General features: G+C 44.6%; 2 protein-coding genes across 2 annotated transcripts in view; both read right to left on the bottom strand.

Moving 5' to 3' along the window:
* Nucleotides 1-160: 160 nt before the first annotated feature.
* srsf5b (serine and arginine rich splicing factor 5b) lies at nt 161-6,332 on the bottom strand. Its single transcript, XM_034580283.1, has 8 exons — nt 6,191-6,332; nt 5,730-5,874; nt 4,518-4,588; nt 4,221-4,388; nt 3,772-3,844; nt 2,404-2,477; nt 2,199-2,306; nt 161-1,618 (listed from the first exon to the last, which is right to left on the bottom strand). Exons 2-8 carry the CDS (start codon nt 5,853-5,855, stop codon nt 1,297-1,299), a joined length of 942 nt encoding a protein of 313 aa, XP_034436174.1. The 5' UTR covers nt 5,856-5,874; nt 6,191-6,332; the 3' UTR covers nt 161-1,296.
* Nucleotides 6,333-7,258: 926 nt separating this feature from the next.
* The window catches only part of susd6 (sushi domain containing 6), a 29,920-nt gene continuing 19,859 nt past the window's right edge, over nt 7,259-17,319 (bottom strand). Inside the window, exons 3-7 of the mRNA XM_034580281.1 lie at nt 12,238-12,432; nt 11,540-11,734; nt 11,274-11,412; nt 9,663-10,138; nt 7,259-9,542 (exon numbers count right to left, since the gene is read on the bottom strand). Coding sequence (XP_034436172.1) covers nt 9,517-9,542; nt 9,663-10,138; nt 11,274-11,412; nt 11,540-11,734; nt 12,238-12,432 — 1,031 coding nt within the window. The 3' untranslated portion in view covers nt 7,259-9,516. The remainder of the gene's footprint in view (nt 9,543-9,662; nt 10,139-11,273; nt 11,413-11,539; nt 11,735-12,237; nt 12,433-17,319) is intronic.

Below are 17,319 nucleotides of genomic sequence, written 5' to 3'. Positions count from 1 at the left end.
CAGACTCACTTCAAATGCCTCCTTATTTTTGTGAACACCAGTTGAAAAAAAGCCAGATGAAGACTCAATAAAACAAGTTTACTTCGGCCATTTTGTCTGATCTGCTGTTTGACATCCTGTGGATCTATTTGCGTCGATGAAGAGAAAACTCCCGACTACGTTAAAATGTTTTTTATTGAGTCCACTGTCTTCCTACAGCGTACAAACGTCCATCATATTTGATTTCACTGAAAATACAATCCAACGGTAAAAAATGTTGTATTTTCCACAATGTTCATTTGAACCACAGTAACTTTAACCCGTCACATTACCAACAAGGTTTCTTGGAATTACATTTATACAATTATGTAAAAACAAAAGTCTCCAATGCTGTACACAAAACCCTTAACAAAAACAAGATAAAATAACATTCAGTAAAATGCTATAATTAACTGCTTTATGCATCAACTCTATTTTTAAGTGTTGAAATCAGAGAGATGAGCATCTCCCTACAAAATAAGCCTCAGTCACTGCAAGAAGCTGCAAGATCCTTGAAAGGATGTTATTTACTGTACAGCTCTTTAACCTGTGGGGAAATGTGCTCAATTGTACAACTGTTCATGATACTGAAGCTGCAAATGTTGGTTATAATGATGAAGGACGAATAAAGTATTAATATCATGAGATTCTGAATTTTGAGCAAACCAAGAGCACATGCAAGCCTCCAAGGTTCTACACATCACAGCAGCAGTGGGTACAGTACGTGAGAAAAACGGGGAAAGACACGAAAAGGCTTCGAAAATGAGCGATACGGAGAAAAATATGTTAAGATTAAAAAAATTATCCAAACTACGTTCAAAAGTATCACAAGAAGTAAAGAAAGTGGTTGCACAGCCTATCAAAAGCGTCCCGCTGCTGCTGAAACATACAGATTCGTGTAGAATGAACGTAGACGCTGAGGGGGGGGGGGGGGGGGGGGGGGTTTTAGTGAGAATTAATGACGACACAGCAGCGCCGCACCGGCAGCCTTATTGGATGAATGAATTCAGGGGGGGGAGGACTGACTGGGTGTAAACATGCATATGAGTCAATACTTCAGGCGAAATGTGAATCTGCTGACTTGAACTTAAATGCCCAATAATGACAATGAAATATCTGATTTTAACTGACAACTTGTGTGTTTAATGTGAAAAACTTGAAATCCAGTCGAGAAAAAAAAAAAAAATACGTTACGCGTGTGGCAACTCCTCCGAGCTGAATCTACGACCGAAACAACTTGTGCCTACAGTTGATTCCCACTAAACGTAAACCAGGCCCTTAGCGCTGGCTGTCGGTAGAGGGGGAACGAGAGCGGGAGCGGGAACGAGAGCGTGAACGGGAAACTGAGGCTCTCTGGGCGGGCCGAGGGGAGGGTGGCGTGGCAGACTTGCTCGTCTTGGAGCAGCGCTTGGCGGCCTCCTTGGATTTGGGCGTGGGGGATTTAGGGCTGCCGGCAGGAGAGCCACTGCGACTGCGGGAGCGGGATCGGTTGTGGGCCTTGGCGGGGCTGCGGGAGCGTCGGGGGGAACGGGAGGGAGAGCGACCGCGGGAACGAGACCGGGAGCGAGAGGTGCTATCAGATCGGGAACGACTTCTGGACCTGAAGGAAAAGAGAAAAGAGAGAAACGCTTGTATAAGACACGAATACAGACCTTGATTTATATTAAATATAGCATTTCTTGCTAATTTGCCTCTCAGAGCTTCACATCGGTCCATTTTTAAACAGACTCAAGCTCTACTCTTGAGCTGGAAAACAACAATTTTCCTACCAGAATCAAAGTCTCATCTCTCTCTAATAAAAGTGCATTTTCACAAAAGTGTCTTATGTGGATAAAATAATAAAAAAAATTGCCAAAGTTGACAATATGACTGGACAAGTAATTCAGATCGTCACATTTGGTGGCTTATTGATCAGATGACTTCCTGTGTCTGTCATCTGACTTTAAAGGGGCTGTACAATTTAACACTTATCTCATCTAACTAACTCAGTGGTCTGACACCAAGTGAGGCACTGATTTGTTCCCTTAATAACAACTGTTCACTCTAGCTGTGAATAAAAGAAAGACGTGGAAACCACCATCGTCTCATTATGGGTAAAAAGGAATCCCTCAGCCACGATCATCTGACTTGAGTACATATCGATTATCTTCAGTGAATGGAGGCAGCAGCAGACAACTCACCTCTTCTTGGCTGCCTCTATGAGCTTGATTTTCCTGCCATTGATTTCCTTTCCAGACAGTTTCTCAAGGGCATTTTTCAGGTCGCTGTAAGAGGCAAACTCAACAACCCTGCGAAACCAAGAGGAAACAGTATTATTATTTGGAATCTTAGTTACACTTCCTTTCAGGAACTGGATATTGAACTGACAGAGACATAAAGTCTTACCCTTCGTTGAGTTTGGGCCGATGTGCGTCTGCGAATGTCACTTCTCCAGCTTGTCTCATGAAATCTTTCAGGTCCTACACACATAAAGACCAGTCAGTGGACGGAGGGGCTCGGGACACCAGCACAGGCTGAGACAATATACAGGACTGATTTACCCAAAAAGAGAGATGGTTAGAATCTCTTGACAGAACTACACAGGCTACTGCAGATAAAGAGGGTGAGTCCAAGAACCTCAAAGACAAAGTTCCATCAGCTAATTCTAAACAAACAAATCTTATGAAAAATAAAAAAAACAATCTGTAAAAGGTCTGTGTGCCAATTTAGATACATTTTGATAAGTATTGAGAAGAGTTTTAGCAACAGCTCTGAGATTATTGGACCCACTGCTCAACTACAGAGAGATGAACACCATCTGCATGAACTGAACTGCAGTGGTGCCACTTGGGCAGCATTTGGCACAAAGAGCCCCATTTTCCCTGGCAAAGAGGGTACAGGGCTCCGCGCCGGGACCGCCCCTGTCTCGGCACCCCGCCTCAGTAAAGAGAGTGAACAGGGTGGAAGAGAGGAAACTACTACCTGAGAGCGAAACCCTTTGGAGTGGGCCGCAGGCTCTCCGAGCCCACCATAACATCGGGATAACAGCAGATTATATCCACGGGCACCTGGGAGGAATTCACACTCTCTCTCTCGCGATGTGCGGGAACACCACAGGGGGAAGGGAGGGGGGATATCGATCGATCGAAGCCCCTCAAATTAACGAACCATCGATCAATACGCCACCATCGACTCTCGCTCTTTCCTCTCCTTTCTCTCTGCCAACTCTCAGTTTCCTCTCTCTCGCTCTCAACCACAACCAGGCGTTGCGAGTGAGTGAAGGGGCCGGCAGCGCCTCTAGTGTAGAGCGAGCGCTCACAAGACCAGCAGGCATCAACTAGGTGTTTGGACAGACTGGCTGACACCACAGGCTCAACCCAGACAGAAGGACCCAGAAGGGGTTAACTCCACCATAAGCGAGTTGTTCCACATGACACAACAGTCAGGCTGGCAAATAAAGGGGTGAAGAATTGGTTAAAATTTGAAAACAGGAACAGATTCAAGTCTTTTGATGTTATTGCTTTTTGAAATATTACTTAGCTGCATGAAATGCAGATTAAATTTAAAATAACAATTTGGACTCAAAGATTACTGATACAAAATATTAGCATGATAACTTGATTTCATTTCAGAAATAGTCTATGTTGTCTTTAGCATCACTTCTACAATAGTATGTGTATTTTGTTGGAGGCAAACTGTGGGAAGTGACAACATTTGTGGTGTTGCTGCTTTAAGAGGCTTTGTGTGTTCAAAAGATCATGTGATGAAACGAACCTGCCAGCTGACGCGAGAGGACAAATTCTCCACAATCAGGCGGTTTTCCGTCCGCATCGGAGGAGGGTTTCGACTGAAGCAGAGAAAAACCAGTTAATTTATGCATAAAAAATGTGGGGCAGAGAGAAACAGCCCTGAACCTAAAAGCTCTCTAGATGATTTTCAATAGCAAGGCTAATTAAGATCAAGGATCATTAAAATGCTCAGCACCTGTTCTGCATTTTAAGTAAGATGTTGAACATGTCCACCTTGTAGGTCATTTATTACAGTGTAATTAAACTGGTACGCATCATTAAAAAGGAAACAAAGACCTACAGCGGCTGTTGTAAAACATGGACTGTGATAATCTGTCTATTGATTTTTATCCTCTACACAGCTTCTATTTTACATCTGTTCCAACATCACTTGTGTAACTGTCAGAGTCAGCTAAGTAAGAGCAGCAGACTCACCTCCGACTGTTCTGGGAACCTCGACCATAGCGATCAGAGAAGCGTCCACCGCCTCCTCCTCCGCCACCACCACCACCACCATCCCTACCACCACCACCGCCGCTGCTGCTGCTGCCACCTCTGCCACGGCCGCCACGCAGACGAACGCGGGCGTGCTCAATGGTCACCCTGAAATTACAAGAGAGGAAGAAAAAAAACACTTAACATGGAACAGGACAGGAAGTTAAGCAGGAAAGGTAAAGACATGTATTGATTAACATGAATTTACATTATATTTAACAGAATAGAAACTCCTACCTTTCACTGCACAGCTCTTTGCCATCAAGCTCATACACGGCATCTTCAGCATCTCTGGGATCATCAAACTCCTGCAGCCAACACAAAAAAAAACACTTGAGCCTTCAAAATACTCCACAAAACGGCTGTGTCCTAATCTCACAATGTTCCTCGGGTTGTTTCACCACCAATCCTCAGGTTTGACTTCGTATATTTCCTCTGTGTTGAAGCCGCAGCAGAATCCAATACAATTGAAGTTAACGTTGAGTCCTTCATCAGACGTAATAAAACACAACATGCCTCCATACTGCTCCTGTGGTGTCATCTAAGTGTCTGCAAGCCCCCGACATTCACATTTGACTCAACAGGGTCATTTACACCATGTTATCTTCCTACGAGCTGCATTCACGGACCCTCGGACACACCATCATCATCTTTTAAGCCTAAAAGTCCACAGGAAGTGGCTAAGTTAGGGGCCACTTCCTGTGGACTTTCAGGCTTAAAACTCAGTGTAAATGACCCTGTTGAGAGTCGAATGTCAGGGCTTACAGACACTGGGATGACACCACAGGAGCCATGTTGTGTTTTTTTCCTGAATTACTCACCATTGACTTCAGTTGTATCTGATGCAGCTGCAACAAAGTTCACCCCTAAAACCCCAGAAGTGTTTTGTGGACTCAAACCCCCCACCGATATAGTAGTGAGTAGATAATGAGTTAACTTTCATTTTTCTGTGAACTATCCCTTTAACGTATTGCTGCAACTCAACAATAATTATCTTGGTGCAGATTATTATTATTTCTTTGACTGATTTTGTTGCTCCTGGTTACACTGTTTTTTAAATGTCTCCTTTATGAGCAGAGAAGGACAAAGACTTGAACACCTCCTTCCACGTGACGCATTTACTTAAGTATATTGGTTTTTTGGGTGTATCCTGGGTGTGTGTGTCGCCGTTTGAGGCCCAGAGGCTTTTTACAAAAAAAAAAAAATTGTGTTACGATGGTAAAACTCAAATTTTGAACTGGTCCACGGACACAACCCAGACCAGTGGAGCCCAGTGGAGCCCAGTGGGTGTGATACCAGTGATGCTGTGGAACAAAAGGCTGCCATGGGGGGAAAAAGTCACAATACCACGAGATCTACGTGGATTCCCGTCGCTGTGAAAAAAAAAGCTGCTAAATGGAAGCTAATGTGTTTCTGCATGTAAACCGTGGAGGAATCCGCGGGACTCACCACGAAGCCGAAGCCCCTCTTCAGGTCGATGTCTCGGATGCGGCCGTATCCCTTGAAGAACCTCTCCACGTCCTTCTCTCTGGCCGTGGGGGCCAGGCGGCCGATGAAGATACGACATCCGCTCATGTTGCTGCTGGAAATGTTTTCTACACACGGGGACACAGAGGAGTTAGTCTTCAGGGGGAGGGGGGGGGGGGGGGTTCAACCAGCACGACACCGCGGGGTGACGGTGGTAAATAAACACAGGAGTGTGGGGGGGTGGGACGGTGAATTCAGGTTAGCAGGCCGGAGACGTTGAGCTAACACGCTAGCTAGTATCTGTGGCTAAAAGAGGCCTGACGAGCGCGTCCTGCGGCTAATTCAAGCTAACGACGCGTAAAACACGACGGCTAATGCTGCATTTTAACCAAACGATAACTGCGCGATAACGCGACGAGGTATTCACACGAGCGTGCACGTACCTTTACGGGATGTTTCAGTGTTTAGCAGCTGACCAGAGTCACTGTGAAGTCCACAATCAAACAAAATGGAGGCGAGCAGGCAGCAGGGGGCGGGAAAACGGATCACGTGACGCACGTCGTCACTGCAGAAGACGGAAATACCCGAGAGGCGGTGACGTCAGTGAGACGAATCGATACTGCAGTTCCCCATTCTGACCACGAGGTGTCCCTCAAACACAAAGATACTGCAGATACTTCTACTTCAACTAATACTACTACTGCAATACTACTAATACTAATACTAATTCTACTACTAAAATACTACCACTACTGCAATACTTCTACTACTTCTTATAAATATAGTTCTGTAGAGAAGCTACTGCTTTGTAAATACTATTAATACACAATACAATACTACCACTACTACAATACTACTACTACTTCTTATAAATATAGTTTTGTAGAGAAGCTACTGCTTTGTAAAGTTCAGTAGCATAAATAATAAAACGGGGGAAAAATCTAATTTTCATCCAGAAAAAGGTCATTTGAAAATATTAAAAATAAATATTGAAAGTGATTTTGAAAGTCTGTTGTTGTAATATAATATAACTTTACTCCTCATTTATTCATGCTGGTGACAAATCCACATGAGTTTAATTCAAAGAGCAGTTTTGAACCAGTTAAACATGAAAAACACTAAGATGACCTTTGTCCAAAAGTACACACACTTCCTGTTTAGACTGGTAAATGATCCACTTGATTTTGAACTGATGGAAGTAAGTTACTGCAGGAAAGTAAAGTGATCCCATACCAGGTAAAGTGGATTGACTATAATGTTACTATTGTACTACCATAAATGTCAGGCACACACTGCTTTATAACTGTGATCTTGGCGACACAGTGCTGGGAAATATTGAACAGAAGCCGGATTTCCTTGGTTCAGATCTTCCAGGATCTAATCCAAAGGAAAATGGATCCCATTATGTTTGACAGGTGGTTAAACATCGTCCTCGTTGGTACTGGAAACTTTCAGTCAGAAAATGTGAGTGAGAATTCCACAGCAACACAAATGACACATCATCTTCCACATTCAAAAGAAAGCTTTAATTAGAAAGTTATATACACACTGTAAAATTAAATTAAACTTTATACAAATATTAAATTACTATCTTCACACCCACTGCCATGTACAGAGGAGAAACCAAAGCTGAAAGTGTTGAAACTTAAGAATCAGGATGTGTACTTTGTTTAACCTGTGATTTTCAGGGACGCAACACCGTACAACAGTGCTTCTGAACGCAAGGTTAATTTGTGTTTTCTTTCCTTTCTTTTCAATCCCATAATATTTTTAATGCCTTGTAGCAAAAGAGAAGCAAAGGAAGAGTGAAACATAGGTGCTCATAGGTTCATCATCATCATCATCACCACCATCATCATCATCACAGTAGCTGGAAACGCTAGGGGGAGGATAAAGAAGGACGGACATTCGTTTAGTCGTGTCCACAACAGAAGTAAAACTCATCGATAAATACACAAAGACAGTTTTATGCATAGAATAGAAAAAACAGAGTAAGGCCATTGGAAAGAAACAGAACGCTTTGCAGTTTTGTAAAAGCAACCAACGCGGAGGCTTACGATTATACATTTGAAACAAAAGAAAAGAAAAAAAGAACATGTACAAGTCTAAGGCAACATTCTGCTTGCATGAATAACAGAGCCACGAATTCAAAATAAAATCGAGAACGGAAACTCAGACCAGGTGTTGAGGTTTTTTTTAAAGCTCAAAAAGTGATTCTCAGGATCCATCCGAGTCATGCTGTTCCCACGGTGACCAGCTCGACCACCGAAAGCTTTTCAAGTGAGGGCGACTCCTTTCAAAATGACATGAAAGTATGTGTGGTGGGGGGGGGGGGGTTGCCATAACGACAAAACTTTTATTATTATTAATAATTTTTCACCGCAACCAGTTGCAGTGGTGTCGATGGTGCACAGAAGTGGAGACAGGGTCTTCAGTTCAGTGTGAAGTCGGGCGCGTTCCTCTACGGAGACGTCCAGCCAGTCAGCAGAAAACGATAAATATTCTAGTTTCGAGAGCACATGAATAATACACACGTTGTGTAGCGGACATGTTGCCTGAAGTGACGCTGGTTTGTTCATATGACTTTATTCAATGCTGGGAGGGATTTCTTTCTGTGGTGAAAAGACGGGGACGTTGTGAAGCCGGCCTCTGGTGGGACGAGGCAGACCAGGAAGCGGCAGCATCGAGGACGACCATATGAGGACATGTCGTCTCCTGCCGAGCTCACACACACACACACACACAGACACACAACTCAAAACGGAGCCACACACCAAACAATAAATACAGTGGAGGGGGGGGGGGAAATAAACACAAACAACCTTTAGGTTTAGTCATGTGTCCGGTCACCAAGTTCACACACATCCTTTTCTCCTCAGCTTTTCAAAACAAAATGTGACATCGTGTCTCCCTCTCTTTAAACGAGCAACAACGTGGAGCACAGCCCTGGAACCAAAACACAGATCAATCCCACTCATGCAGCAGAGGCAGCGCCCTCCAGACACTGGCTGCATCCGGCAACAGAAAAGAATCCCACTAATCCATAATGCTTGACTGCCGACCGGGTGCACAGATAAGCTACGGAGAGAGACGGAGGAGGCTTCATGCTTCGTTCAGACTGTGCCGTGACAGCGACGACTAAAAAACAACATGCAGCATTCACCAAAGAGGGCCGCAAAAAAAACAAAAAAAAACAGCCCCGTCACTCACAACTTTTCAAGTACAGCGGGAAGACGATTCTGATTCTGAGCGCCTCAGCGTCAGGAGCGAACATCTCAAGTTTTTTTTAAATATATTTATATATATCTGCAGTAAACCCGGATTGAGTCGACACGTCTGGATTGCGAGCAATGTTGATATAGATAATTACACCTGGGAGGAGGCAAGTGTATTGTGATACATAGCCTAGAGGACACAACCATGACTCGGTATGCATGTTTCACTCATATACACAGGATCTACAGGATTTATGTTGAACTACAGCCACTTTTATTTGTCTGTAGTTTGATCCAGTAGCTGAGTCCAGTGCTGCTCCGTCACCGCTCGTGGTGCAGTGACTGTTGGTTGTTGTTGGCTTTGCTCTGCATGGGTAGCATTGGTAGAAGAGGTTGCGATGGGGGGGGTAATGGGCACAGTTCGAGTCTTTGTCACTGCGTTGTGGGGGTGGTAGGTTGTCAGCCACAGTCAGTTCTAGTCAGCAGTGAGAGAGAGAGAGAGAGAGAGAGAACGAGGGGCTCCGCTGCTGATGCCGAGAGCAGCCTGGCAGGCTTCATGCTTCCTTCAGCAGGGGGATATCTGCAGGGAGAGACAGCAAACATCAGAACGGAGCAGAGGCTGTGGGTGGTTTGGCCAAAAATGTATATCATGGTATAATTTGAAGCTATAGATATAACGCACAAAATCATTCCCTCTTACCATCAGAAAATTCATCCGTAGAGGTCACAGAAAGCAGACTGTTCTGGTCGCTGCTCTCAGAGTCTCTACGGAGAGGTAGGGGGCCTGCGCATGCACCCCCAGGGTGCTCTCTAACCCATGATGATGAAGAGGAGGATGACGAAGAGGAGGGGGCCTGGTGAACCAGCACCGTCTCTGCATGGCGGCGGGAGGAGAAGGAGGAGGAGGAGGTGGATGGCAGACAGAAGTCTAAGTCTCTGTGGTGGCGGGTTCTGCTGGAGCCTTGGCCTCCAGTGGCCCCCTGAGGAAGCCCCTCAGAGAGCACGATGGGCACTCGAGACTCCGGAGGAGCCGGAGGAGGTGGTGGAGAAGGAGGAGGACCTGATGCAGTGCATGGTCCACCGTTTCCATATACAGCCTCTTCGTAGGAGGGAAGGGTCACCTGCACGCCCTCCACCATGATGGAGGAACTCTGGCCTGAGACTCCCTGCTCCCTCCTGGTGGACAGAGATCAAAAGAACGAGTGAGTCAGACAGGAAGACGAGTGTGGACGAGGTGGGTCATGACCATGGCATGTTGCAGTCATGAGTGTTGCCACAGCAGAAACTCTGAATGGAGGTGATTAGTGTCGATTGTACAAACCTGTTATAGCAGGCTGCACTCAGCCCTCAGGACAACCACGCACTAGATCAAATCGTTCTGCTCTTTTTAATCACAGAGCCACAGCAGACACACTTAGTGACTGTCATGGGATTTACCCCTTTTTCTAACTTAACTTTCATTCAGGTGCTTAAGACTTGACTTGTAAAACCAGTTTATAACCAAAACTGTCTGAATAACAGGTGTGTCCACGGAAAGAATGAGCAGCCAAATCATCCGTGTTAATGTGTAACATCGTGGGAGGTAGTTTTACAGCACCAATCATAAAAAGGTCAGCAGTATTCAAGAGCAAGCGAAACTAAAGGTGTAAGAGTTTCTGACAACAGCAGGTTGTTTAAGAAGTGGAGGGCGAAATTAAAAATGATAATTTTCAATGTGTTCAAGCTCCGCATTAAAGCCAAAGGGAGAACGTGCACTCAGAGCAGCATGAACATTGAAAATAAAGTTAATGTTTTTTTCTTTTGCTGTTAAAATAACAGCTTCTAACATCGGCAACTGATGCAAACACCAAGCAGCAGCTGTCACATTTGAAGAGAACTCTTTAAGATGGTGGGGTTCCTATTATACACGTAGCTGTTGATACACGTCACTGCTGATTGGGCAACACCTCGGACACACCCAGCAAACAAGAGAGAACCTACTTGGAAGCCGTTGCACACCGTTTTGAACAAAAGTTTAACCCCCCCAAAAAAACATGGCGAAAACAGTGCAAAATGTTTGGAGCTTGAATGTGTCCCTACGTTCAGGGGAGCCAGGAATCGAACTACAAACTCAAGTAACAGTGGCCAACCTTCTCGGCCACCTGAGCCTCTCAGGAAGGAGTCAACTGAACAATACAACAGTTCAGGTCATGCAACTCAAAGTGTGTGTTTTTTTAGCTTTGAATCGACAGCAGACACAGTGTACGACTGCGTTTAAATCTCCCGAGTGGGATGTTACAACTGAAGTGATTGTAATTTGTGTGCATCTTACCTGCTGTGATGGAAGGACTTGAGTTTTGGCTGTACAAGAACAAACAGCACCACTAAAAGCAGGATGAGAGCCACCGAACTAGCTGTGGATGCCACGATGGACAGAGCCGGTATACCCAGCGGCGAGCTTGGCTCTTTGTCTGAGGGACACAAGGAGAGAGAGAGAAGAAGTGAGTGTGTGATTCACTTATTCAGATTTAACATTTCTTGCACGGGGTTGTGTAATTACAAATACAGATCAAGAACTGGGAAGCTGCTGTGAAATACCTTGTGTCAGTCGGCAGCTGATCTGCATGGGGGCGTCCCACTCGCCGTTCTGGCAGGTGAGGAACTTGTAATCTCCTTTCAGAGCGTAGCCCTCATCGCAGAAGTACTCGATGACCGTCTTCTGGGTGAGGTGGGGGCAGGGAGACGGGTGACAGCGGTAGCCACCGTTCTCTGGTTCAGTGGGGGGTGAGCACACTGGGAGGAATGGAGAAAAGGCAATAGAGGTTTTTTTTTAACCGTCACGGCTGCTGCTGTGTGCAGAAATTGTGTCGGACCATAATTTCTACCTGTGGTCCGGTTTGTTTCCTGTGGTTTAGTAAATGCTGAAATGTCTGTGTTCCCTGCTGGCTCTCAAGGACACACTCTCCGTCTGTGTTATGATACTGTGAGCTATTCAACTGATGTGATATTTCAGTTTTATTGCAGTCATGTGCGTGTGAGTCCATAAAGCAGGTTTTATTTATACCCTATACACTTTACCAGCTATAACAAGCTGCTTTCAGACATGCCAGTATTCATTCTAGAGGGATTTCTATCAGCTAAAATTATTTCTTCTCAAAGACGACTATCTAGACGGGTGTACGAGCATAATCAGCCACGAATGACCATTTAAAAAAACAGACAAATTAAACACAAAACAAAAAGTAAAAGATGCGTCCTCGTGACAGTCCTGTGTTTGTATTTTTAAACTTGCTCACCGAAGCTTCTGATGCAGCGTGGTGGCTGCTGGGACCAGGCTCCAGAACTGGTACAAATGATAGTGGTGGGTCCATCTGGCGTGTAGCCGGGCTCACAGCCATAGGTCAGCAAGGTGCCCGGTGGGAAGGAGCCCCTGTTGGCTTCGGTCTGGTTCAGCAGGTCTCCGTGCTGCACACCAGGAGGCTGCACACAACCTGAAGACACATAATCGAGTGGAGAGAATTAATAACTGGCTGCTTTGAAGGCCTAAGTGATAGAAGCCTTTTAGGTTTTTGGTGTCAGAACAAGACAAAAGTAAGATAAGAAGCTTCTCCCTTCTCTTCTCTGGCTCGCGGCTGAACCCATGATCCTTTAATGCTTATGCAAGGAGCGACCCAGCTGCAGGCCCGGAGCCACAATGGGGAAAATATGGGATTCTGAACCATATTTTAATAATGCAAGGTAACAAGGTAATTATGAAAGGTATGTAAGTAGCCTCAGTGGAGTTAAGTCTGCCTCTAGACAGGATGTGTAGCATCTTAATTTTCAATTTATGCAGGGATTTCCGTGCGTTAAAGGCCCGCCGGGGAAACAAGGAGAATGTATCTGAAACGTGACCTGGTTCTTTGAAGAATTATGCACCAATATAACGTCAAATAAACCCGGTATTTACAATTAGTAACGGACTGTTTGTTACAGAGGCAGGATCATAGTCCTCCAGCAACAATATTTTACATCACATTAATGTGGCGCTGCTGGAATATGGTGATGTCCTATCATTAAGCTGACACACGCTGTCGGCTGGACTCCTCCACAGGCAGTTGCCACCGGGTCAAACAACTTCTCACAGGGTAAAACTGTCAGCTTGACAGGCTGAGCAGATAATTAAAGCTCAGAGGTATTGTTATGTGAAACTAGGCTGCGTTTTTACACAGGTGAGGGATACGGCACTGTATCAACATGACAGGTTGGGCTGGAGAAGGCCGCGCTGTGCAGTACAGAGAATATATCTCCAGTGCCTACAGTGGATTAAAATGTCACGGGGGCTCCACAGAGATCTAATTTCTCACCATTATCTCCCGCTCATTAAACTGTGCTCATCCCACACCAGCATCTCTCTCTCTCTCTCTCTCTCTCTCCGGCAGGGAGACAGGATGTTCAGTGAGGTTTGCTTACTTGGCTCTAATGACAGACTCGAGGCTCTAAAGACAGGACGGGACGAGTTAATTGTGCTGTGATGTTCCCATGCTCTTTTTTTTTATGATTTTGCGATGTCACGCCAGCTGCTGGTGTGCAAGTTTCGTGGGGGTTTGTTGCAGCGAGGGAGCAAATGATCGGAATACGCGCTGCAAACTCCGTCCCCACTGACTCACACACACACGCAGATGTTCATAGAAAAACACATTTGGAGCAGAAATCTGACAAGAGCGGAGAATCTAAATCCACAATCTGACATAACATTGCAGCACCTGTGTAAACTAAGGCAGGACAGCAGGAGGCTGACTTTACTTTGAGTACTGAGCTGTTTTCAGACAAGCATCGAAGTCAAGACTTTGCTGACATTTTCTGGAGGAGCTGTGTGTGAAAACGAAAAGATCCAGATATTTTCCATAACTTTTCCTGCCAGCCCCCTGGTAAAATATCCAGAAAATGTCAGAGTGAGCCCACGTGAGAATACAGCAGGAAAATGTCTGGAGAGAGTGTTGATCTAGTTTCTAACACACAACAGGCGTGAAACTGGAGGAATACAAATATCTCAGGATGAAAAAACAGGAACCATACACGAGGAAGACGCTGACGAAGAGGCCTGTGTTGATGTGCTGTGGATAAAAACATTTCTGCAGCAGAAATTAAATGTCATGTCCTGCCTCCTGCATTCTCTACCCAGGCCTGAATCTTCCCACAGATTTTCCTTGTGTTGTGAAAGTGCCGATCTGCTGCTGCGCTCTTCATATGCGAAAGGCGAACTCTGGAAAATGTCCGAACCCAATTATCCGAATAACAGATACTAACGACCTCATTTTATTACCTCTGATCGGGTTAATCTGTGAAGAACGGTTTTGCAAGAATTTGGGACCTGGCTTCACTCGAACATTTTTCAGTAATGACTCTAAACTCGTAAAGCCCTCTAGGCTATCGTATAGACATTAAATCTGTCACAGCAAGTGAAGAATTTTCAGTTTCTTATCCCTACATCTTTTCTGTCTGATTTATTAAATGGAATCATATGATGTGCGCTGATTCCCCCCCCCCAGTAACGAGGGGACAAGCATAAGTACATTTTAAACACCCCCCCACAGCGATGAACATTAATAATGCCATCAACGCTAATGACCACACGGCTCATTATTTAATCCTTGGTCTGAGTATTTATAAAACCATATTAGCCATGGTCGCCTGTGGTGTCTTATCACTTGCTCGACACAAACAAACACAGCGACACTGCAAACAGCCACTTTTCTTGTCTTTCCTCCGAGTCGGTTCAGCGATTGAAAGAGAGACTATTTCCACAGCAGCGCCTCTAACATCTTCTAATCTCCCGGGAGAAACGCCGCTCTAAGCTGGTGGCAGAAGATTAAATGCAAAATGCAAACACTCAAATGTGCGACCGCCTATTCACTCACACACACACACACACACACACATACATACACACAAAGTCAACACCCACAAACAAAGACACTCCCAGGACCAAGTCATGTAATACCAAAGGGTGTGTTATTGAATTCAGCTGGGGACAGATTTTGTGTGTGTGTGTGTGTGTGTGTGTGTGTGTGTGTGTGTGTGTGTGTGTGTGTGTGTGTGTGTGTACCAAATATGGAGTTGCCACCTGGTTATTATAGATAAACTAAAAAGCCACAGATGTCAGCCTGCTGGAGAGATGAGGGTTTTTCGCCTTCTCCAATTCTATCGCTCTCTATCATAACATATTTGGTTCTATGGCTGCATCTACCTAACTTTCATTATTGGTTAACCTCTTAATTATTTCCCCTAAATAATCAATTTGTTATTTGTCATTGAAATAGAAAAGAAAATCTAGTTTCTCAAAGCGACAGCATCTAAAATATATTCACTTAACTATTATGATGCAAAACAACGAGAAGCAGAAATTAAACTCCTCACATTAAAAACTGACTTAAAATGAAAAGCACTTTCACTTGAGCAATGCGTTAATCAACTTATCATTTCAGCTCTTTGTTGTTAGTCGTTTCCAGATTTTTCCCAAGGAGACTGAAGAACATACACCCTTAAATCTCCTTGTGTTGAATCTCCTACCCACAAATAAGATTACACCAGCTAATTCGATTAAAGTCAAAATTAGAGCTACAGGGATCAAACCAGCCGATATGAGCTCGCTGCAGAGAGGAGGAGGAGGAGCGTATGTTGAATGATGAGCAGCGAGAAGCTGCAGCACAGAAATGCCAACCTAGGCTTGAGGTAATTTACATGTAAAACCATTATGTACAGTTTTCGTTTTTCACTGTTAAATGTTCTTAGCTCCCGATTATTGACAACACCATCTGCCCTTAAAGGAGACATATGCTGCTTTTCATTGTTTCTGTCCTCTGTGTTATATGTGCATGGAAGTGATATCAATATTTATGACTCGAATACATCGATACTGTTGATCTCACACACAGAAACACAATCTGCAGCGTTTCCAGACGCCATTTGACAGCGTGACCTGAGCAGTTGTTCGTTGAGCTGCTTCAGGGCGATTACAGGCTCCTCCGAGGAGGAGATGGTGCTAATGGAGGTGGTAAAGGAGATGAATTGATGACTCCCAGTCTGGGAGGCAGCAGGGGACAAAAAAGGCCTTAGGGTGCAGTTTAGGACAAAAGCCTTTAGCCAGCAGCCGCCGTTATGATCTTTTGTGAAGCGCTGCGAAGGCAGTCAATAAGAACTGTAGAAGACTGATGAGGGTTAATGGTATTTCATGATCTTTAGCATTTTAACTGCTTTATTGTCTCGAGGATTAAGGCTTGGGCATGAATGGACACATTCAACCTTACACATAAAGAGTCATGAAAACCACTGCAATCCAGAAGGAAGAACACACCATGAATTTAAAACATTGGAGCCTGTCAGAAGCTGATCCTACGGTCAAAATGGTCTTTCACACTGATTACATCAGACGACATACTTTATGTAAAGGTTCTGCTGGATTAAAAATATTTATGAAGGAAGAACTTAAGAGACCAGCTTCAGTAAAAAAAAAAACATACAGCTAAATCTGGCTTTAAATCGAGTTCTTTATCAAGTACAAGATGTTAAAATACACGCTAGTTATTTTAGTAGCTCTGAGCAAATCCTCTGTTTATGTTAAGTCATCAGGGAACATCCCTGCATCATCATGTGGTTCGAGGATAAAGCATTAAAATATGGTTACAGGCTTCACCCGCTCCAGGGACAATTCGTACCCAGAGACCAGGTCACAGAGGACACTGAAGTCCGGTCAGACAAACCATGAAGCCAATTAAATGTCCTTTTTTGAAACCCATGGTCGTTTCACAAGCGCAACAAACCAGGCTCTCGCTCTCATGCAAGGAAAACCTTGTGACCTGTAGCAACCATGTTCCATCATCTGGAGTTTTCTAAATGCTGTCAGCACTTACTGCACAGACAGAGGCGCCTACATTTACAGTGTGGTTCAATGGCATTAGAAAAATCTGCTACAAACCTTTACCTGCTTGTAACACTCACAGCCAAGTGCATCGTAACAGTCAAACTGCTTTCAGACACGCACTGAACTCTGCACATCTTCCTGACATTTTCTAGAGGGGCTGTACGTGAGAAGACAAATGTCCGAGGCAGTTGCTCCAGACGCTTCCCAGAACTTTTCGTGAGCAAGAAGGTGCCACAAACAAAAAAGACGCTGAGGAAGATGTCAACTTGACGATGAGATTCAAGAGCTTTTGGCGATAAGGACTGAGGCCGGCGTCTAGGCTCCAAACTGTTTTCCTAACACTTTGCTGAACTAACTATAAAATAAATCATCCATTTTACACAGTAGACTGATACCAATGATACCTTTAAAAACACACACACACACACACACACACACACACACACACACACACACACACACACACACACACACA

Source organism: Hippoglossus hippoglossus, chromosome 24 (assembly GCF_009819705.1).
Source record: "Hippoglossus hippoglossus isolate fHipHip1 chromosome 24, fHipHip1.pri, whole genome shotgun sequence".
Classification (NCBI taxonomy): Eukaryota; Metazoa; Chordata; class Actinopteri; order Pleuronectiformes; family Pleuronectidae; genus Hippoglossus; species Hippoglossus hippoglossus.
Note: the sequence above shows the minus strand (reverse complement) of the source record. Positions and strands in the feature narration are given on the sequence as shown.

Bases quoted from the DNA above. Each gene is read 5' to 3' on its own strand.
- srsf5b (XM_034580283.1), bottom strand. From the start codon at position 5,855: ATGAGCGGATGTCGTATCTTCATCGGCCGCCTGGCCCCCACGGCCAGA. The intron at 2,478-3,771 runs GTTCGTTTCATC...TTATGTGTGTAG, and splicing joins CCTCTCGCGTCAGCTGGCAG to GACCTGAAAGATTTCATGAG. The intron at 1,619-2,198 runs GTGAGTTGTCTG...CTTTTCCTTCAG, and splicing joins ATAGAGGCAGCCAAGAAGAG to GTCCAGAAGTCGTTCCCGAT.